Raw genomic sequence first — 23,274 nt, 5'->3', positions numbered from 1 at the left:
ACAGTGCTTCAGAGGCTTTCAAATGAAGAAACCCAAGATAAACAACCATGTGAAAAAATGCTCCAAATCATTAATAAACTAGAAATATGCAAATTAAAACAATTCTAAGCCGCCACCTCCCACCCTTCAGACTGGCAAAGAAGGAAAATGACAATCATTGGAAGAGCTGCAGCAAAGCAGGTACACTAAGCTGAACACGGGCCAGACATTGTGAGAACTGGAGCTACGACCCACGAGTCACTGAACTGTGCATACCCTTTGACCCAGAGATACCAAGAAAGACCAAAGCGAAAGAAGAGGATCCGTAGGTATAAAAGTATTTATAGCAGCTCCTTTTGTAGTAGCAAAAAGCTGGACAAGAAGGGGTGCCCATCCATCAGGGGACAGTGAACAAATGATGGTCTAAGAATATAACGGAGCGTCACTGCACTGGAATCGAGGATGAAAGGGAAGGTTTCAGGGAAACGTGGGCAGATTTGTGGGATACGAGAACAGTTCACACGATGGTCTAAAGACAGGGCCGGTGACATACATACCACACATCTCTGTTACTCAGGACAAATCTCATGGTCCAAGACAACGTGGGGTGAAGGGGCCCCATGACCTCTGTCCACAGGCGGGGGCCCACCCACAAGGGAGAGCAGCCAGTACCAAAATCGAACCAGAAAAGGCTTTCAAAACAGACGCTGTTTTTATTTTGTACTAAAACCTAGTGAGCTTTCGGGTTGCTTTTCTTCCTCCTCATGCTCTCTAAGTGGCTGCCGTCCTCGACCCTGGCCTTCTCCTCCTCCATCTGCTGCTTCAGCCACTCTTTCTGCAGCTGCTTCAGCATGTGCGGGGTGAGCCGCCCTTGTCGCACCAGCTTCGAGGCCAGGGACTTTGAAGCCAGACCCTCAGCCTCGGGAGCCTCCACGGCTCCTCCCGAGCTGGGCTGTGCAGCTCCTGGCAGCTGGGCCTGCTTCCCTGCTGGGGAACTGTCCAGGTTCAACATACGCTGGGACTCAGACATGCGAATCAGCCTCGTGATGTTGTGCACACCCTTCTGAATGATGCCATCGAGTTCTTTCTGGAGGTCTCTGATGAGGCTGGCATCGGGGAACATGTCCACAAACCGGTAGCTGAAAGAAAGAAGGCATTACACTGGGGCCCCAACACTGGGTTCAACCAGAGTGACCAGGGTAAAGGTTGCTTCAGTCCTGAGGCCGCTGCCTGCCGCGTGGACACGGCCACGTTCTGTCTTACTTCAAACCCAGGTCTTTGTGCCCACCTAACAGCTATCTAATGGTGGGAAGGCTTCACAAGGACTGCCTCGGAACAGCCAGGGCACCAGGCTGGGCTTGGGGGCCTCCTGGGCTAAGGACAAAAAGCCCCCTGCACATCAGCTCGGGGCACACTAAGCGCTGACTCCTCTTGAGGCCTGTGGTGAAATTCTCAACCACCACGGGGCCTCCAACCTGGCAGAGCAACAATGAAGACTATTCATGATGAAAACCAGGGCAAGGAGAGACATTTTCCCCAGCACTTCATGGAGCACAAGGCGGTTTCTTCTCAAAAGCTCCACGAGGTCCACAGTGTAAGTATCATGACCTCAATCAATAAGCATTTACTTCTTAGACATGAAACCCAGAGCAGCAGCTACTCCTCGAGTGAGGACATTCTAACTCCACTGCACAGGTGAGGACACTCAGGCTCACAGGTGAGGGGGCAGCTGACGCTCGGGGACCCACGTCTGCTCCGTTGTCTCCTAAAGCTCCCACGGAGCCTGCAGTGGCCACCGTCTTACTCTTTCCATCACCATCGCTTCCTCCCTTGTGGCCAGAGGTCAGGCCACGCAGTCTCACTGGCCTCAGGAGCCAGGGACCTGCTCAAAAAGCCCCTCGCTGGGTAGTTGGACATGGGCTGACAGAAGGCCCAGGGGAGGCTGGACTGGGAGACCTCTAAGGGCCTTCCAGTTATAAATCTCTGATCACGTGACCAGGCCTTCACTCGAGTGAAGATGCATGCTGAGTACAGCGCTCAAAGTCGGGCAAGCCAAGGTTGAACACCACCAGCCCCAGTGTCACATAGCTCAGTCACTTAGCCTGGATGGTCCTCAGGCACCTCATACTGAAATAATGACACTTGTTATTAGCTTTCTCTGAGACCAATGTGAAAATAATCACGGTCACCCTTAAAGCACAAGAGATTCCAGCTGTTTCCAAAAGCTTTTCGATTTGCCCCAAACTGGAGAGGCGCTTGCTGCCACACGGCCATTACCTGAACCACAGGTAGAGATCCAGAACGTCGTGGATGGCTTCCAGTTCCACGAGGTCCTTGATGTTTTTTGGCGGCTGTAAGGGCCACCTGGTGTATCGGCGTATCCAGGCAAACGTCAGTGGCTCATTCCGACTGAACTGCCTCGCAAACTAGGAGCACAAAGACAAAGGCTCAAGAGGGGAAGAGGCCGGCTGCACGGCCTTCCTCCCAGGAACCACTGTGCCCACACCCCAACTTGCTCCCCCTCCTCAGTCTCCATCTGCTCTTGCAGCCACCCTCCCTCACTAGCACTGACCTGCCAGGAAGGACCTTGCCGCTTACAGACCTGAGTGGCTCCGCGCCTTTTCCCACTTCACCTCTCCCCCAACCGGACGCTCACTGACCACCTCCATTCTAAGGCTCTAAGTACTCTCGAGGCCACGCCACTCAGACCCAAGGCCGACGCTACTCCCTCCCAAGGACCTGAGGAGCACAGGGGAGGGAGGAGGCTCACCTGTAACAGGGAAGAGCAGACAAACGGCAGCTTCTTGTTGATGGGGGCCGTGCAGAACACGTACCTCACCCGCAGGCTCAGGGGGATGTGCTGGATAAGGTCTGCTGAGAACTTGAAATCATCCATGTTGCAGACAAAATACTGCCCGTCAACCTGGGAGAAGTCCACAAAGATATCCTAGGACAGGACAGAAAAAGACGCGACACCGAGTCAAGGCAAGCAGCGCCCAAACCCTACACTGATGGAGTACCCAGGCCCACACAAGGCACTCGCTACAGCCCCAGGCAATGTGAGCTCTCTGCCCCCCAAATATTCTGAGAGAGGCAGCTCTAGTTCCAAAGTCCCCGATGATTAGTGAAAAAAGAAAAAAACCTAAGGCGATATTTTGAAGACAGAACCTCCAAGCCTGCAACACTAGAAAAAGTTATATAATGAATTAAAGCAAATCCAGCTATCCCAAACACACTCATGATGAGAACCAGTAACTACCATACATTTAACATTATTGTTGAGATGTAACACAAATAAAAAATTAAAAATCAGTGTCGACTTACGATAAGATTGGCAAGAGTCGTATCTGGGAGATGGTAGGCAAACATTTCAATCTGGTCAGCAGTAGGATGAAGGCCAGCTGCCTTTAAGGTGGGTTAAATAAAGAGAGAATTAATGAATCAACCAAAGAACGTGAGAAGCCTCTTCTGTAACAAGGCAGCAGTCACCTAATAAACATTTGCAGAAATGACTCAAGATTTCATATTCAGAGTGGAAACTGCGCCTCCAAATGGCTCCCAACACATCCCTCACACTGCAGTGACTTCTGGGTCACTCCCCCCATTCCTAAGGCCTCTACCACTCTGGCAGACTATCAGAAAATGGTCCAAGAGTAGGAAACGTCTACAAGTCTCACTGCTGACCAGTGACCAGTGACCAATAGTGGGGACGGAAAAATCAGAGGGAAACAGGAAAAGACCACAGCACTGGAGACCAGCAGCCTCTTCAGCCCTTCGCTTGACCCACCGGGCCACGGAATGCCCACGGTCTAAGAAGCAGGAGAAAAGGGAAAAAAAGAAGGGAGGGGAAAATGTAGGAGGCACACCAAGGAAAAGCAGAGCCATGACAGAACAGAAGGATCTCTGGATAAGGACCCAAGGAGCCTCAGACTGTGCCCTGGCCTCGTCACTCACGCCACGTGACCTCTTCTCGGGGCCCCAGCAAGGACGTGGGACTGGCCAGCCTCCAAGGTCCCTTCCAGCTCCTGTGACTCAACAGCAAGAGCTGCCCGCCCTGGCCTTAGGCAAGCAGACGTAAGCTTGCTTCTGTGGCAGCTTCTACCCAATGCAGTAAAGGCTCACGTTACCAAGAAACACGAATGAGGCGCCTGGCCAAGAGGACTTCCCGCGTCACCGACACTCAACAAAACACAAAGCCAGCTCCCATCTCTGAAGCCCATGTTCCTGAACCGCCCTCACACTGAGCCACTCCCTTAGTGAGATGAAGCCCTCTTAAGGTGTCAGTCCGTCCCAAATGGCTCCAGAGAACTACATGAGAACACGGACAGAACTGACCTCTGCTGCCCCTTCTCCAGGTATCATTTCGAGCAGCTCTTGGACCCTGACAGGCCCCCTCTACCTACCTCCTACCTTCAATCACCCCAGTCTCCAGCCTCATCATCGCACTTTTCTCCCACAAGCCTGTGAGATGTGCAGTACAAGTATCATTCATACTGTTTTACACACAAGAAAACTGAGGCCTGTCCAGGGTGACACAGTGAGGACACAGTGAGGACTAGGCAGAGCTAAGAAGGAAGGCTAGGCTTCCTGACCAGAAGCCCAAGGGACTCTCTCCTTTGCTGCAGGATGGACGGCCAAGTGACTGCCAGTCAACAGTCTCTGGCCACAGGAACCTCCTCCTCGAGAGGCCTGCGGTACACGGGCCTGATGATCGCTCCATCTCCACAGCCCAGAGGCCCTCTTGACCGCCTTCATTCTAGGTAGTGTGGCGATGCCCTGGACACCTCACCAAGCAGGGCAGTGAGGACAGGCACACGCTTGGGCCAACTTACCCCTATAGGCTCCACGGGCTTATTCAGAATCTCCTTCAGTAATTTCAAGTCTTCTGGATACATGGTAGTAACCTCCCCTTCCTTAAACTTGGAGCTGAATCTGCCGGCTCTGCCCGAGATCTGCAGAGCCTGCGAGGTGCTGATTGGTTCCATTTCCTTCTCCCCCTTCTCATTGATACTGGGCTTTATGAGAGAGTTAAAAATAATTCTTTTTATGCTCCTGCAACAAAGTCAAACAAGAGAGATCACAGAGTAACCTCAACAGCTCAGGGTGCAGCCACCATCTGCAAGACGAGAACAGGGAGAGAGACCTGGGACCCTTCTGTCCCTTTCAAGGTACAGACTTGGAACACCCAGACTATGAGTGCCCCGTGGATGAGGCTGGTGGCCAGTTGTTACTAAGGAACTCCACAGCCTCTGAATTCAAAAGAAAGCCTTCTGCACCATCCCCGCGAGGCAGACGCACACTGCTATCTCAAGGTGACGCTCATAATGTGGACACGGCCCCCATGATATCAGGGTCCAAAAAGAAAAAAGTTGGCCAACTGACAGAAGATAAGGGACGTGGCTTGTCCACAGCCCCAGTGGATCAGTGGTATATAAGAAGGGGAGCCTCCTTAATAGGAGAGTTCTACCATTCTCTCTGTGCCTGCTAAGAGTCAGCGACAAGCCAGAACACCTCAGGTCTACCTGGTAAGGAGCCTCGTCCCAGAGGACTACAACAGGCTGGCTGCATAGCCCATGGAAAACCATTCACTTCCCCTTTGTTCACAACCAAGTACTCACAAGTTCAGCCCCATGCCAATTGCATCGGTAGCCACCAGGATTTTGCACGGATCATCAGGATCATTAAACTTTTTCGCCTGGGCAAGTTTTGTCCCTAAAACAGCGCCAGTCACAAGACAGTTAGATCGGGCCAGGCCACCTCAAGCACTCCCAGACACCAAGCATTTTCACGTCCCTCAAAGACTTTCCTGGCCCCTTTCCCAGTCATAAACATTTCCCTTCTCCCAAAGGCCTTGATCCTCTCCCTACCCGTCCCAAAGCCCTGGCTCTCTTCCCTTCCAAACAAGCCCTCCTGGCCCTCCCTTTTATGACAAGCCCTCTTTCCTCCTGCTTCTGTGGACAACTTGGGAGGGCTCAGACCAGATCAAAGAAAACTCACCCCATATTTTAAGGGCATTTCTATAATCAATAATGAACATACAGACACACCAACAGCCTCAGCTACCAGAATGAAGTCTGATTCCAGATCATTCCCATGGAGAGACCCCATCTCCCACTCCCCACCACAGAGCATGAGCCAGCACCGTCCCTCCTCCCCATCTCAGACACATGACGAGGCAAACCTCGTGATGACGAAAACCCATCCTTACCAGGGGGGAGACTGCCATATATTACAGCCGACTCCAGGCCCCGAATCTCAATCTGACGACTCACAGAGTAAATGTCATTCTTGCTAAAACAGACGATGCAGTCCCCAGGGCGAAGGTTATCTAAAGACTCCAGAGCCCGATCCAACACGGTGATGGGGGTCAACCGCTTGTAGTTTCGAACCTAGGATCAAGGTGTTAAAGGCGGTAAAGCAACACACATCTTTCTCAAAGTTAACCGAGCTTAACAACAATAAAAAAAGAAAGGCCCCTACTTTTTCATTTCACTTAAAGCAATGCTGGATTTGACACAAACTTTAACAAGTCCTCCTTCTGTGCCAGAATTAGAACCATGGAATCTCAGGGCTGGCAGGGGTGCTTGAGACCATCTGGTCAGCCCTAAGCCCCTCCCAGAAGGAGGGTCCTCCAAGCTGCTGAAGGCAGGGCTGAATCTAACAAGAATGCTCTTTCAGAGACACCTAACGGGTTGGTGCCCGCCCCCCACCCACAGAGGAGCTACATGGCAGACGCCTGCTCAGCTACAGTGGCTCCCTATGAACAACACTTCCCCCTTTTAGGTCAGGTACATTTAGGAAATCTAGAAACCTGTCTGGAATACAAAACACACATTCTGCCTAAGTAACATTAAAAACTGAAGCAATCAGAGGCAAAAATTAAAGCAGTATCATGTCATCCTCTCTGCAGCCAACAGAAACAAAAGGTCGGGGACTAACTGACTGGACCCCAGGGTTTGTCACCAGGAGAGCTGGAGTCAAACAGCATCTGCTGTTCACAAATGGATGAGCTTAGGAGGCGATGGATGTGCAGTTGGGCTGGGGTTCAAACGGAGCTCTGCTTGTCTGGCTCCCATTCTCTTCATCTGTACTAACAGGAGGGGGGAGTGGCCTCCTCCCCTCACCCCAAGGGCTGCCCATCCACCTTCCTATGCTATGGCCCCCCTGTAGCCCCTCTGCTTCCACGGTCTGGTTCCTCCATGAACTCAACTTTCAACAGTCTGCATTCACGGGGAGGGACCGCCAAAGCAGCAGAGTCCCCAAATAAAATTTTAAAGCATGGTTTGAGAATGAAAACATCCTAGTTCTTAGCACTGGATTAATTCTCCTCACTTTTTTGTCTGGTTCAGAACCATCACCATCTCACTTGATCAGTGCCACTTCAGTGTTCTACAAAGACTTGACCGTTTATTCTCTCTTTCACAGACACAAGCATCCCCATCCCTTTTGTGGGCAGAGACAGAAATCGGGAGAAATCCCCACAAGGTGGGTCCCCAGCTCAGGCCTCAGACCACACCCACACCTGTGGGGCAGCATCTACACCTTCTGCGGGGAAGAAGACAGACGGCTCTCATTCTCTTCTTTCCTTCTTACCTCCACCCAAGTCACAAGTCAAGGCAAAAGCCAATCAAAACAACTCTTCTGAGGATGGATTTATCTCACGCCAGCCAACTGGCAAGAGTCAGTATTGGAGAGACTACCCACAGACCGGCATACTGGTCCTTGGCTGGCAGACCTATGGAACGGTCTAGCTACTCTGGAAAGCAAAAGCGTGTAAGGACCCGCCAACCTGGTGCACAACTGCACCGCCAGAAGCAACAGCCACCAACCAGAGCCCATCCTAGAGGCCAGAGTTAGTGAGGAGGGGGTGACCTGGTCAGGCTGCACTCACAGAACACCCAGAGAAGAGAGCAGAAGGGAAGAGACTCAGGAGCTAAGAGGGGCTGAGGGACTAAAGTAACATGGCAGCCATGGGTCAAGAGGCAGGAGACATGCTGTCAGGGTAGGAAGACTGGCAGTGGCCTGGCTCTGTGGGGTGAGGGAGAGGGAGGAGCTGGCAAGAAGGGCAAGTCTACATAGCTGGCAGGCAGGAAGGATGGCACAAGGCAGAAGGCACCAGCCTGGGGCACTGAAAGGCAGAGGTCAGACCTGCCCAAGGGCACAAAGACAGCACTGGAAGCCAGATCTTCCTGACCAAGGATGGCTCTACCCACTGTACCACCCTGCCTCTCCTATACTAATGTGACAAGCCACGTGGAAAGAAGGACCACAGAAGACACCCATTACCTCCACTTCCTCTCCCGTGGTATACATCAGCTCCGTCACAATATCAATAGCAGCAGCTTCTCCACACAAATGGATTTCTTCCGCACAGAGTCCTGGGAGGGTAAAAGGAAAGGGTAACTGGAACACACAGAACAAAACAGCCCAAGTGACTTGGTCTGGAGAGTCAGAGCCTCCAGGATCCCCTGAAAAAGATGGGGAGGGGGAGGGGAGAAGAAAGAGAAGGGAGGAGGAGGAGGAGGGGAGGAGCAGCAGCTCAGGCCCGATGCCCCAAGACCCAAAGGGAAACACTGAAATACCAACCCAGGAGTGCTCTGGTCCAGGCCCATCCTCTGCCCGGATCTTTAATCATCTGAATTTCATCAATCACGGCTACGTCATCTTAAAAGAAGAAGCCACGGTCAGCGTTCAGTGGAGCAGTGAGACATCATCACGTACCAAGGACAATAAATGCACTCCTGCTGCTTTATCGGAGGAAACCTATAGCAAACACTCCCTTCCTCACCTTTTGGGGGCTGCTCCCCCATAACTGACCCAAAGCAATATTTGGTTTCCAATGAGGTCATCCTCTGCTGTCCCCAGGCTGGGTGGCTCAGGGCTTCCCTGAAGAAGCTCTAGTGGAGGCCCCTACAGTCCTAGACATGGGGCAAGTCACCACGGTCCCCCACGAGATGAGGCCTGCGCACCTCCAGCCCGGGTGGGCAGTGATGCCTTCAGAGCACGCCTTGGAGCTCACCCTGCCCCCTACTCATCCAGCAGGGGCGGGGTCCATGCCCCCTGTCCCATTGCACACAGCTCACATCCTCTCCTTCCAAGCTGCCAGGCTTCCTACTTGGGGCATTTCCCTCAAGGTGTTCCCCTGGCAGTTTCACCAAACACACCTTCTTCCTTTAACTAACAACTGACACCAATTTGGCTATGGGGCACTTTAAGGATTATGAAGCACTTTCCTCAGAGTAATCCTGTGGTAGGTTTATAAGTGCTGCTATCCCAATATGCAGATAAATAAACCGAGGCTCAGAGATGAAGTCCCTTCCTGAGACTGCAGGTCAAGCACGTACCAGGGCCAGGACTCAGGCCTCCGGAGGACAGACACCCAACGCAGTGCTCCTTTCACCTCACCACTGAGCCCCAATCCCACGCACAGATTGGAGGGGACAAGTGAAAAAGATCTTACACTCCCAGGGCCTCTAGAGGCAAACTAGAAACCTAGTGCTAGAATCCAAAGCCCCAAGTAAGCCAAACTCACTGGTACCTACAAGGGGACGTGACACTGCACATCTCAACAGTGCAGGCGACGTGGGCAGCTGGTTTTCCATCTGGGTCTGCCACCACCCGTTCTTCCCCCGTTACCAAGTCACATAACACACCCTATGGTAATGAAAAGAAAATTAATTTCTACCTTGAAAACAGCAGCATATACATCTTTAAAAAAAAAAACCAATTACTAAACACATCTGGACTTTTCTCTAACGTGGTAAGATTCACCCTAATGTAACAACGTACAATTGTTAGACAATTGGCTGAGCCAGAGAGGGCTTGAAACGGATTTCCAAACATAGCCCCTCAAGGTGGAGTTTTAGTAAACCCAAGGGATGGAAGAATGAAAAGAGTTAATTTCTCAAATGCCCAGGCCTCTTACCAACAAGCGACCCCAGCCCCTTCAGAACCATGTAATAAGGAGAGGAGGAAGAAGGAGAATTCTAGGGCTTATCTGGACAGCCAAGGCCAACCCAAGTAATGGCAGCTCCACAGGGAGAACCCTAAGCCACCAATCAGTCCGTCCAAGCCAGGCAGTGGCCAAATGCAAAGATGGCGGCCACAGAGGGCTCCCTCCCCTCCTTGCCCCCAGGCATCTCTGTGACAAGAAGGGAAGGGAACAGCTGCTGACATACTGACAGCATTATTACTCTTTTCGAAGATCTCGTGGGCCAGCAGCTTCAAAGGGCCGCAGTAAACCCCTGACTTGGCAGCCAAGTAGCTCTGGATGGCATGGTAGGTTTTCCCACTGTTGGTAGGGCCAGCATGGAACACTATCTTCCGCCGAAACGATCTGGCTTCTGGGTACCTAGAAAAGAAGGAACGGAAACGGTTTAACGCGAGCAACTTTTAACCCCAGCCTGTGACCTGGGAAAATCCCAAACGTGGCAGACTCTGAACATTTACAAGGCAGCTCCTCTGGAAAACGAGACTGCTATTATCCCAAAGTAATAGGTTATGACAAAAACAGCTCTACTTCCTGGCTTCTAGTCAATAAAACCCAATTAATCTACTAACAGGGAGATAAATACTTATAAGGTGCTGCAGATACAAAAGACAAAAACAAACAACAATCAAACCTGATCCCAAGGAATTTTCAGTCTAACAGAGGAGACAACATGTGTACATACACACACACACACACACACACACACTCCCTCTCTCTCTCTCTCTCTCTCTCTCTCTCTCTCTCTCTCTCTCTCTCTCTCTCTCTCTCTCCTTCCACTACAGCTATGGGCTGAGGCTATTGCTGACTCATGGCCCGGGCCTCCAGCCACTGGCTCTGGGCCGCCGGGAGGCTCAGCTCACAACACGCCCCTTCGCTGCTCCCGCCGCTCCCCTACACTCAACCTACCACCTCCATGTTGCTCTTCATGCCCAGTTCGGGACCAGATCTGGGGCCGCCTCCTTCGTCAACAACTTGTCTCCTCACTTGTCCCCAGACAGAATTTACTGAATTCACTCAGCACAACCCACTAAGCGATGCACAGCACCTCACAAAGGTACCAAACAGCGACTCCACCAGACACTGGGGAGAAGATCGAATTTAGACAAGACTCGGCCCCTCCCTCCCTCAATGGACCTTACAGTCTAGTACGGGAGAAAACAGAGACAAAAATAACCTGAGCTCTCCGTGCTATTTTGCTTGGAGCTCTCCTTCACAAAGATCATATTGTAGTGTGTTATCATGACTGCAATCATCGTCATCGTCGTCATCCTGAGTGTCTATTTCTTATCTCCTCTAACACACTAGCTGAGAGGGCACCAAGCCAGCCAGATCACGGACATGCCCTTCCCCAGAAAGCGCCCACCCTCTGCTTCCCAATGATGGCCCAGGTCTCTTCAGCCCCTCGAGTCGCCCACTAGAATCCTGACAGACAGATGGGTGGTCACAGGGCCACGGCAGCTGCCACGGCTGTCACATGCCCGGCATCGGTTCTTCCTAGCACATGGACCGTCTTTCCCCACGAGAAGGAAAGCTCCCCCCATGAGCTCTCTGAGAGCACAGCGTGTCTTGCTTCCTCTCCACATCCCTAGTGCCCAGCACAGAGGCTGCTCATCCCCTCCCTAATTCATTACACCCTCCTTCAGGATGGATTACTCCATCTTTGTATTCCCAGCACCTGGAACACAGGCTGTCAGGGGTAAGAAACATTCTAAAAACTGAACAGAACACAACAAGTTTGCAGGGCCTGAGCATTGTTAGCAGTCCTATAGATGGGTTCACCTTACAGGTTTGTGCTTTTTTGGGAGAAAACAACTGCTAATCTTTAAATCTCAAGACCAAGACACCAGTCACCCTTCACCTCCAGGACTACAAGAGCACATAAAACAACTGACCAGTTGGGTGGAAGGCGTAAGTCGCTGATTTTACGGAGATCATCCTTACAAGCCAGCATCGGGAACATCTTCTTTGCATGTCTCATGAAGAATGGGAAAAGATCGTCCACATGAGCTGTGGGACAAGAATCAAGGTCAGCAAAAGGGTCAAAGCTGACACAGAGACTGCTCCTGACTGTTCTTAGTTAGGGAAAGGTTCTCAGGCAGAAAGAGGAAGGATCTAAGGACGAGAGGCTCCTCGGACCCTGTCTTGCGGTCCCACACTGTTTCTTCTCAAGTGAGTATATGCCAATAGAATCGTTCAGGTACAGAAACTAAGAGATTTAAGGGGATAAGAGTAAAATTAAGTGGTTTTAAGTTATTAGGAGATGCACTATTCAGAGAAAACCTGTGTTTATCTCACTAGAAATGCCAGTGCAAAGAAAGGTAAGTTTACCCAAGACTCTAAGATCAGCAAGAGATCCATCTAAGATCCATCATAAAGACAAATTAATCCCCTGTAAGAAACTACTGCTCTGAGCCTCCAGCCCTGCTGGTGCCCCACCCAAAGGTAAGCTGGCTTTTCTTGTATGCTGGGGGCTGCCCCAAAGGACCAGAGGGGCTAAGCTGGGGAACCTATCTCAGGAATCCTCATTTTCAACTAAGACACAGTGGGGGGTTATTTAGTGACTGCCCCTCAAGGTGGTAATTTTAAAAATTATAGACTCCTCCCAAGTTTAATTTCTAAGCCATTAAGTAAAAATTGAACCATTTCCCGAAGGAGTTATTGATGCCTAAACCAAAACAAACAGGACTCTTGGAGAAAAGTATACAAGGAGCAGGGAAAGGGGGTAGGGGGAGTGCTGGGAGGGAAAGTACAGGCCTGAGCCTGTGCAGAGCTAACTGCCCCTCCCCCCCATCTACTTGCCTGCACTGAAGCAGATATCATTCAGTGTGATGTGAATGTCCACATCCAAGGATTGAGACTGCAAGATATAATTTCTAAAACTGATGAAAGCTTGATGGAAGAGACGGGCTGTGAAACATAGAAATCAAAATAAGGAAGTGAATTTTACATTTAAAAACAAAAAACAAAACACCTTGATCCCGCAAAAAATTTTGTTTGTGCTAAATTCTGATTAAAAAAAACCTGAAGCAATCTCAACTCACATCTCATACCTGCAGATAAACAAAGGATGCTTCATAAGAGAATATGACCCAGAAAACTTAGAAAGTATTTCAGAACTCTTTCCCAAATACAACTGAGACATGGCCAGACCAAAGGACTTAGCTCTTCTTGCAAACTGGCCTCCTCAAGAGCAGAAAACAGTGACAGTCCCATCGGACATAACATGACTTAAAAAGAAATCATTTCAGAAAGTGGAATTTTTTTCAAAGGACAGGTAGAGAAGCCCTGAATGATAGTAATGAGTCTTTGCTATAATTCTGTCACATTTTTATGGATTCTAATACAATCCACTCATATAACGGAATAGAAAGGAAGCCTGCATCTTGAGTCCTGGCATTACTAAATGGATGAGAGTCTAACTCCCAGCCCTGGACAACTGCTTGTTGCCATTTTTTTTCTAGAAACCCATATTTTCTGAAGTTACCTTCTTTTTCAATTGCTTTCAGTCGTGTTTGACTCTTTGTAATCCCATTTGGGATTTTCCTGGCAAAGAGACTGGAGTAGTTTGCCATTTCCTTCTCCAGCTCATTTTATAGATGCAAAAACTGAGGCTAACAGAGTTAGGTGACTTGCCCAGGGTCACCCAAGTAGCACCTGCAACCACATTTGAATTCAAGTCTTCCTAACTCCAGGACCGGTTCTCTGTGCACTCTGGCGCCACCTAGCTGATCTTGGTGCTAACTCACTCCATAAAAATCATGAGTTTAGAGTAGAACCAACCAGCTTATGCTTCCCTTGGTTTATGTAAAACGGAGCATCAGAGAATGTAAGAAGCGAAACAGACCTCAGAAGTCACTTGGTCCAGGGGTCTCATTTCTCAAGTGAGGAAACCGAGGCTCACAAAACCCCAAGAGTTCTGGCAAAGGAGGGAACACGTTTTGCTTGACCCTACATGTTTATAACAGGTTTTGTTTTCCTTGCTTTCTCAATAGAGGGGAGGAGGAAGAAGAGAATTTGGAGCTACAAATAAAATCAAACTGAATTTACAAACAAACAAAGCCTGAGTGCCTGTAAGCCCCACAGCCCACGCTGGTTCCAAGGCTAGGACTCTTCTCACTAACACATGGCTGAGCAGTCCAGCCCCATCAAGGTGACCTCCCCATTTCCTCCCCTTTACTCAATGTGTCCACAGGTCACAAGACTTGTTTATTCAATCCCCCCTGGTGTGGGCTGCTCCAGAAGCAGAAAGGTTTACTCTATGTCTCTATTACACAGTGAGCAGCCTGCCTTACCGTCCAGACCATAATCGGTGCCCAGTTTCTGTATTTCTTTCCTCTTGTAAAATTTGTCTAAGACTTTCCTGACTTCAGCTGCAAGAAAGATAAAAACAGATTAAATTTTGTTATTTACCATTTGACACATTTTCCTTGGGATATACCAATAGATGCCCATACCCTCTGACTCAAGAGATTCCATTACTAGGCCTATAATCCCGAGGGGGTCATTGGTCAAAAGAAAGTTCCTCATACAAGCCAAAATGTTTACAGCTGTGTGGCTCCTAGTAGCAAAGAGCTAGAAACCGAGCCAGTGTCCTTTGGGGAATGGCTGAAGAAACCATGCAACAAGAATGGAACGACATCACTGAGCTGGAAGAGACAAGGAACATGACGAATGTAGGGAGGCAGAGAAAGCGCAGACAGATGGAGAGTGAAGCAGACGGGTCAGATTACTGTGATGAAACAGAGGCAGCCCGCCCAAGCGAAGCACAACTTGGCTTTCAGACTTGGCTCTGCTCACTGTTTTCTCTTTTTTTTCCCCTTAAGAAATTATTTGTCCAATGGGATTGCTATGGGGTGGGGGTGGGGGGCAGAGGGAGGAATATTTGGAGAAACTTTAACAAAAAAACAAAGTTATCTATAAATTAATTTCTTAAAAAGTAAATGATGCAAAATTATAAAAAACAAGCATGGCTGCAAAGAATATGCCTCCTACTCCTTTGTAAAGGACTCCAGAGGTCCACAAGTATGGAATGCTACACATATATATCTTAGATGTTTCTCAAAGTAGTAATTGGTTTTGCTAAGTATTGTTTCTCTACCTCTTTTTCTTTTAAAAAATATATTCTGTTATATGGGATGAGTTTCTGGGAAGGGGTAAGAGAGGATAACAAGGGGAAATTCTGGTAATGTAATGGCCGATGTGGGAATTTGCTTTGCTAGCCTATTGTGAGAGCTTAAAAAAAAAAAACAAAACTATTTGATTGCAGTAAGATAATAAATACTTAGGGGCAGCTAGGTAGGTGGTGCACTGGATAGAGCTCTGGCCTTGGAGTCAGGAGGACCTGTGCTCAAATCCAGCCCCACACAACTTGGGCAAGTTACTTAACACAGACAGCCTCACCAAAAAGAAAAAAAAAAGATAATAAATGCTTGCAAATTTTAAAATATAATTTAGGTAATGTAACAAAATATATCAATAAAACTTAAGACATGGTGAGAAGTAATATGGTCTCAATCCTGAACCAAAAATTGTATTCTATACTGCAAAAATAAATTTATATACTCCTAATTTACAATGTAATTCTTTTTCTCCCAAATATATCAGAAGCACCGCAGTATCCTTAATTAAATGACTGCTAACTCATTTGAGGTACCACTGGTAGCCTCTGCTATCACAAAGGCTTAAAGATACATTAGCCAATCAAGGAGAACTTCTCCATGCCCCCGCTCCGAGGCTACCTACCAGCTTCCCCACTCCGGCTCTCACAGACTGGCAGTAATTGGTCAAGCAGCAACGATATTCTTACACTACCTCTGAGAACTCGGTGGGGTGCCCATTCCCCACGGGATGGCTAAACACATTATGAAATGTGAAAGTAATGGACATCTGTCAGGAGGGTTTTGTTGTTTTTGTTCAATTGAGGGGATACAAAAAATAAATGTCTAATTAAAAAATTAAAAACTACTGTACAAAAGTATTTACACAGCTCTTTCTGTGGTGGCAAAAAACTGGAAACGAGGGGATGCCCATCCATTGGGGAATGGCTGAACAAGTTGTGGTTGGTGTATGACTGTGATGGAATACTACTGTGCTATGAGAAATAGTGAGCAGGACGCTGTCAGAAAAACCTGGAAAGACTTGTATGGACTGATGCTGAGTGAAGTGAGCAGAACCAGGAGAACGAACACCATACACAGCAACAGCCACACTGTGCGATGACTAACATTGACAGACTTAGTTAGCCCTTCTCAGCAATGCAAGGATCTAAGACACCTCCAAAAGGCTCATGATGGAAAATGCTGTCCCCGTCCAGAGAAAGAACTACATGGTCTGAATGCAAATCCAAGCAGACGATTTGCTCTCCTTTTTTCCCCCTTCTTTCTCGTGGTTTCCCCCATTGGTTCTAGTTCTTCTTTACAACATGACTAATGTGAAAATATATTTAATAGGAATGTATAAGTAGAGCCTAGATTAGATTGCACGCTGTCTTGGGGAGGGGAGGAGAGAAAATTTAGAACTCAAAATCTTAAGGAAGTAAATGTTGAAAACTAAAAATAAATAAATAAATTTTAAAATAAAAATAAAAACTATTTTACAAAAACAGCCTTAATATAGGAACATTGTCTCTTCTCAAACTCAAAACATAAACAAGGTTAAGAGGGATTTGATTCTAAAAGAAAGTAGCAGGGCTATTTTTAGCCTCCTCAGCAGTGCCATCTTACAAAAAAGCAATGCCCCTTAACATCAACCAGGAACTTGATTCTGACCCTTTCCTCTCTAACATATATGGCTTTTTCTCTTCCGGGGGGGGTGCTGAGATTTAGCCTTGCTTCTTCATTCTCAGGGTCACTACCTCAGCTCTGCCATACAATTATTACAAGGAAGCACATATATCACGCAGCTCTCCCCCCACACCAACCCTTCCAAGCAACCTGCACAGCTCACACTGGCTATTCTTCCTACCATACTGCCCAGAATGGATCTGGAATGGGCTTAAGAATCTACCTGTGGGCCTTGGAGTCAGGACGACCTGAGTTCAAATCTAGCCTCAGACACGTAACACTCACTTAGTTGCTGACTCTTCCCAAGTCACTTAACCCCACTGCCTAGCAAATCAAAAAAAACAAACAAAAAGAATCTACCTGTGGTGCCTCCCACTCCCTCAAGTCAGAAACCTCTGCCCCTGGCCGAGTCTGTCTGCTTAGTCTGTCTGGCCCTTCCCTCCATCTCCAGCCCATGGATGTCCCCCCTTTCCCCAATTCCTTCAGCCCTCAAAGGGCCACACAGAGAATGTATATGTTCCTCAGCACGTGGTTCGGCTGTTTTCTTCTCTTGCCCGCTGAACATCACGGGATATTTCATTTAGTAATCAAGTGGAAAGAATCACTGAAGAGAGCAAAGGGAGGCTGATGACCAGCCTAAAGGACGATCTCAACTTCTTTACGCTCCACGCTGGGATTCACATTCTTTGGAGGGATGTAACTGATGCTCTGTGAGCTCTAAAGAAAGCGTGTAAGAGAAATGCTAGCACCAAAAAAAACCACCAACGGGGCACACACTCAACAAGCAGACGCACACGCACACAGAGTTTTAACGCTGTTAATTAAAAAAGAAGCTTTGTTTCACTGTTCACATTTGAATGAACTGAATCCAGGACATAATGACCGCTCATTAAAAATAACAAGTGATTAATTCAGACTGAATCCAAACAAGACTGGGCGTCACAGCTACTAACTAGTTATGAACCTTCCTGATGCTGACTTCAGTGGGGGACTGTGGATGTAAGTTCACAACCCATTATTCTGAGGAAGATAAGTTTTCTTAATTTAAGTGGACAAAGAACCCAAAGTGACTTAAAAGTGTCACTTCACTGATTATTCAATCCATCAACAAGGTTTTTAGGAAGTGTGTTTACTCTCGGGTGAAGCAAGGGCCAAAATCACTGGGTGCTCAATGCCCTCAGGGGCGGTCTCAGGGGATCTGAGGTGCGTCTGGAGGGAAGCCAAGAGAAGGGACAGCAGTGCAGGCAGGGGGCACAGCTGGTGAAGAGGCGGGCTGGGAAATGTCACATGAGCTAAAAAGTGGAAGAAGCCAAGGCTCACGTGGAGAACTGCCCCTTGGCAAAGGGAAGCTGACTCACGGAAATTCCTTTGCATGCATTTACTCCTGTGCCCATCTGTGCCCAGCAGCAGTCAGGGCCTGGCAGGCCAGGCATGTGCCAGCAGCTCAGGGAGGGGAGACCTGGGTTCAAACCCCACCCCACCCCCAACTAGGACTACTGGAGAGTCCTGCTCCTATCCAGTGCCCGCCTCAGAATCTAAAGTAGGAAAAGGCAACCTGGTCATCCCCCACAATGGGCCTACAATTGAACCCTCCACATTGGGCCTTCCTTAGGAGATTGCCTCCAATTAACCCAGCATGGATCTTGTCGGTAACAGGGCTGTTTTCAGATCGGCTGTCTCTTACTTTTCTTTTGTATTCCCAATGCTTCCCACAGGGTGCGGCACACAGCAGGTACTTAATAAAGGCCCTTTTTGGTGTTTCTTTTTTTTTAAAGCCAGTAAGCCATCACAATCCTGGGGGTGGGGGCTTCCTCCTGGGTGCCAGAAGCGAAGGCAGCACTAGCCCTAAGGAGTGGCTGGGGTTCCCTGCTCCTCTAACAGAGTACAACTTGCACACGGTTTACCCTGAAGGGGTAAAGAGGCATCAGGTGATAAGACCTCTGTGCTCTCCTGCCGTGACCAACAGGAGCCACTAAGAAGAAATCTAGGTGGAGTCAGAGGGAGCGTGAAGCAGGAGGCACAAGGGCTTGGACGATGCCCTACCCCCAATCACATCCTATTGGATAAGTCATTAAACCTCTCGTGTTTCAGAACCGTGGGGATCGTGAATCTAGGCCCCTTTGACGACTCTCACGTTCTGTTTTTGGATCCCTGGCCCCAAGAGACACAAAGTACGTAAGGCATTTCATGATGCGTGTTCCGCTCCAATGACCACTAAGGACCTACCGTGTGCCCGGCGCTGCGCAAGGGATAAGACAAAAGACAAAACAGAAGCGGTTTACAATTCGGTTGGGGGAAAGGTGAAGTCCTTTGCAGCATCGTGCCTCGCGGGTGCACAGGGCCCCCGAGCTACTTACAAGGGGACCTAAGCTGCAAGCCCCAGCAGCCTTGGGCTGGAACTTGGTCTCCTTGGGGCCTCCCTCCTCTGACCTGCCGGCTCTCCTCCGTCCATAGCACTTGTGCCTACTACATCCCAGGAGCTGTGTTAGGCACTGGGGATACGGACAGAAAATGAACCACGTACACTTAGAAACACAAAGTAAAGATGGTCTTTTTCACCTCAGTGATAATGGTGGAATTGTAGGTGCACCAATCCAGGATTGCAATCATCTCTTATTTCTAGAGTTACACGGGACCTTAGGGAGTCTCCTGGGAACCCTTCACTGGAGTAAGACCCTGCCCCCGGCAAGAAGATGAGGCAATGGAGACTGAGGATGTTTGAGGGTCCACAGCCCTAAGAAGCAGCCCCAACGGTACTCACAGCAAAGTGTGGAGCACCCCAAAGAGGCCAAAGAAGAGACGGACGTGAGTGTGCACAGGGGGAGCGATGGCAGCTCTTTTTGTAGTGGCTGAGAACTGTGCACCACGAGGGTGCCCACGGGAAAAGCCAGTCTCAGAGAACCCTGGAAGGGCTTGTCTGAACCGATTCAGAGAGAAGTGAGCAGAACCAGGACAAAAGAGGACCGATGAGCAGGAGGTTTAGCTCTCTCTGGACAAAGGGGTGAGGGACTGGAGATAAAGAAAGAGGCATACAAGTTTTGGGACAAGGCCAGTCATGGGGTGCTGTGTTTGCATACACTTGTTACAAGGGTTTGGGTTTTCTTTTTGTTCAACTGGGGGGAGGGGAGGTGGGAGAGGAAGAAATTAAAATGCTTGTCAATTGGGAAAAACAGTTTTTAAAAAGTGATGGGCAAAGTCTACTTAGGGTCACAGATGTAGAGCTTGGAAGCGACTTCAGGTCACCAAACCCAACCTTTGCACTTCATAGAGGAAGGTGAGGTCCAAGGGGCCAGTGTCCATAGCCAGATTTGAAGCCAGGTCCCCTGACCCCTGAAGTACTGCTTTTTTCCTCTCTCTTCCTTCTCTTTTTCCCTAATCAAGAACTGTAGCTGTCTTTTGTCCCTCATAACTGATCTCTTGCCTCTTCAGTCCTTCCTAATACCCAGGGGCCAAAGTGGTCTTCCTTAAGCACAGATCTGACCATGTCACTGCCCTACTCAAATTCCAGCAGTTTCTTATCAATCAATAATCATTAAGTGCCTACTAACAACCAGGCACTTTGCTGCTAAGAGCAGAAATAAAAAAAGAAACAAAAGGCAGTCCTGCCCTCAAGGAGCTTACAGTCTAATATTAGGAAGAGAGAACATGCAAACAAATATATACAAACTATATATAGGATAAATAGGAAATAATCAACACAGAGAAGGCACTAGAATTAAGAGGAGCTGGGGAAGGCTTCCTATAGAAGGTAGGATTTTAGTTGAGACTTACAGGAAGCCTGGGAGACCAGGAGTTGGAGCAGAGGAGGGAGAGTGGTCTAGACAAGGGCAAGGGGCAGCCAGAGAGGATGCCCTTGGCTGCCCCAGAATAAAACAAACTCCCAGTGAGCTTTACAGGTTCTTCTCCACCTCACCCCATGGCTCTTTCCATCCTCACTGTGGGTCCCAATCTCACTTTGGCCTCCTCCCTGGCCCCAGAGCATGCTTCCCTCACTTCCTCCAAGAAGCAGCTCAAACACACCCTCTCCTGAGCCACTAAGCTTGTGCCCTCTCTCAGCTGCCTGGTATTAACAACTCATGAGCTGTTACTTTATTTCAAACACTCATATGTCCCCGCTATCTTCCACATTAAGATGTAAGCTGTTGGTGAGAATGGTTTCCATTCATTCCATTTGCATCCCCGGCACACAGTAGGCACTTAAATACTTGATCTTACTGACTGACTGATCTTGGAGAAGAGATGAGGGATGGAGGCCAAGGCTCAGAGGATGCCAAGTACAAGAAGAGGAAAATCTGACCTGCAGGAGCTGGGAGAGAAGTGGCATCTCTGAGGTCACCCAGCCACTCCTAAATAAGGTCCCTACAGGTAAGCTGGGAATGCCTGCATTGGCAGAAACAAGGTGTCGGGAAACAATTCTCTTGTCAGTTCCTCATTTTCTCCCTTAGTAGCATCTAGTGCAACCTCACCTCACGGAGTGCCTGATACCCTCACCATCATGTTCTTCTGGCCAGAAAATCCTAGTCACCTCCCTGACTGAAAAAACAAAAGATGTCACAGAACTAACTTTCCATCACCTCTTGGTCCCCCTGAACCCCCAACTGTCCACCTGAGGGGATAACACAGCATCTCCAGAGGAGGGTCCTATCCTAAGGATAATACATGTTTTGGTTTAGAACTGGAAACGGCCTTCACACTAATCCATGTCAGTATTCCAGTGCAGGATTTCTCCCCTTTCACCTCTCCACACACACATATTTAAAGAGACAGCTGGTGGTGCAATAACCACATGGAAGACTGCCCTTCTGCCTCAGACACTTACTAGCTGTGTGATCCTGGGAAAACCACTTCACTTTTCTCAGCCTCAATTTCCTCATCCATAAAATGGAGATAAAGCCCTTACCTCCTGTGGCTGTTGTAGCAAATAATGCTATTGAAAGAACTTTGCAAACCTTAAAGTGCCATGCAAATGTTTGCTATTATTACTATTCAGAGACACTTTGGTACAGTGGCAAATGCACTGAACTTGAGAGTTACAAGTCCTGGGTTCAAATCTCAGTATTTCCAACTGTGTGACCTGGAGCAAGTAATTTCTTTTGGCCTCAGCTTCCTCATCTGCAAAATGACAGACTGGTCCCTTCTAGATATAAAGCCTGTGAGGTTATTTGGAGGGTGGGAGGGGAATGATGCCGTTCAGAAGAAACTGGGATTCTGAGGGATGAAGTGGAGAGAGACCAAGAGAAACCTAGCCTGGAGCACAGCCCAGTTCTACCAGTATTTCCAAAATCACATTTTCAAGGGGGTGTGTACGCGTAGGTATATGTACACATACATATATATATGCATACACACACCCCTCAATTTTTATACAAAAACTCTGAGATCAATGTTAAGGTTGTGGTTAATTTCCATTTTACATATGGGGGAATAGAAGCTCGGGAAGGAGCTCACCTGCAGAGGCACAGCTTCCTGGTGGGCGTCTCTCCGCGGGTGTTTACCTGGGGAGAGGTGCCCAGCTCCGCCCTGCCCGGGCCTCAGTTTCCCCTGGCATGCTCAGGGTCCCCCCGCCGGGGAGCTCAAGCCCAAGGTCAGACCCCAATGTTCCACTCCCACGCCGAGACTCCGCCACAGGCACAGACGTGGGGGGCTCTGCCCCCTCCCAGCCCCCCGCCCCAGCACCCTCCTGCCCAGCGTTTAAAAGCTCCACAAACGTCCGGCAAGCACCTACTACGTGCCAAGGACGGAGCTAAGAGCCGGGGACACAAAGAGAAGCCACAAAAGCAAACCCCCCGCGGACCCTGCCTTCGAGGGGCTCCCAGTCTAACGGGGAGACAGTGACCCCAACAGCTTAACAAAGAGCCTCACACACAGTAAGGCTTAATGTATGCTCTACCTATCCAACCATCTGGTCCAATCTCTCGCTTTACAATTCGAGAAACTAAGGCCAGACAAATGAAAAACTTGCCCCACACAGCGCGATGGCAGGGGTGGTGGGCGGGGGACAGAAGCAGAACCGGGGGTTGGGGGCGGAAGAGTTTGGAGTCAGAAGACCTGGGCTTATGGGTTCTAGGGTTGTTGCAGGTGGGGAAACTGAGGCCCGGAGCGGTTAAGTAAACGCGACCCCAGAAGGATGGAAAACCGGGTCCCCGTCCCCCGGGAAGACAAGGAAACTGAGGCACCCGGAAAGGCGGGGAAGGCTTGGCGGGCCCGGGACTAACCTTTGTTGAGCGGCCGCGTAAGCTCGGCCCCCACGTCCCCCGCGGCACTGGGTCCGAGCGGCTTCACGGGCAGCGGGACGTAGAGGGACGTGTTCGGAGCCTTGGAGCCGCCCGAGGACGAGGAGGAGGAGGAAGAAGAGGAAGAGGAGGAGGAGGACCAGGCCCCGGCGGCAGCCCGGCCCAGCGCCCGAGGCCCCGGCTCCCGGCCCGGCCGCAGAGCGGCGCCCACCCGGGCCGGGAGCCAGGCCCAGCGGAGCGCGCACCGCTGCAGCGACATGGACACTCAGTCTCGAAAGGAGCCCTCTTC

General features: G+C 49.4%; 1 protein-coding gene across 1 annotated transcript; it reads right to left on the bottom strand.

Moving 5' to 3' along the window:
• Window positions 1-301: 301 nt before the first annotated feature.
• Window positions 302-23,274, bottom strand: SUPV3L1 (Suv3 like RNA helicase). The gene is made up of 15 exons (XM_020975173.2): window positions 22,968-23,274; window positions 14,263-14,340; window positions 12,770-12,877; window positions 11,863-11,977; window positions 10,162-10,330; window positions 9,522-9,633; window positions 8,566-8,643; window positions 8,266-8,357; window positions 6,188-6,368; window positions 5,598-5,691; window positions 4,812-5,031; window positions 3,304-3,384; window positions 2,750-2,926; window positions 2,257-2,405; window positions 302-1,118 (listed from the first exon to the last, which is right to left on the bottom strand). The coding sequence occupies exons 1-15, from the start codon at window positions 23,242-23,244 to the stop codon at window positions 710-712; spliced, it is 2,340 nt and encodes a 779-aa protein (XP_020830832.1). The 5' UTR covers window positions 23,245-23,274; the 3' UTR covers window positions 302-709.

This window comes from Phascolarctos cinereus, unplaced genomic scaffold, assembly GCF_003287225.1.
Source record: "Phascolarctos cinereus isolate Bilbo 61053 unplaced genomic scaffold, phaCin_HiC Scaffold_3;HRSCAF=262, whole genome shotgun sequence".
Classification (NCBI taxonomy): Eukaryota; Metazoa; Chordata; class Mammalia; order Diprotodontia; family Phascolarctidae; genus Phascolarctos; species Phascolarctos cinereus.
Note: the sequence above shows the minus strand (reverse complement) of the source record. Positions and strands in the feature narration are given on the sequence as shown.

What these genes read in the sequence shown, in the direction of transcription:
- SUPV3L1 (XM_020975173.2), bottom strand. Translation starts at nt 23,244, where the DNA reads ATGTCGCTGCAGCGGTGCGCGCTCCGCTGGGCCTGGCTCCCGGCCCGG. An exon ending in GTGCAGTGTCACGTCCCCTT is followed by an intron (nt 8,644 to 9,521) that starts GTAGGTACCAGT and finishes TCTTCTTTTAAG; the next exon opens with ATGACGTAGCCGTGATTGAT. An exon ending in AGCCCGTGGAGCCTATAGGG is followed by an intron (nt 3,385 to 4,811) that starts GTAAGTTGGCCC and finishes CCCACCTTAAAG; the next exon opens with GCAGCTGGCCTTCATCCTAC.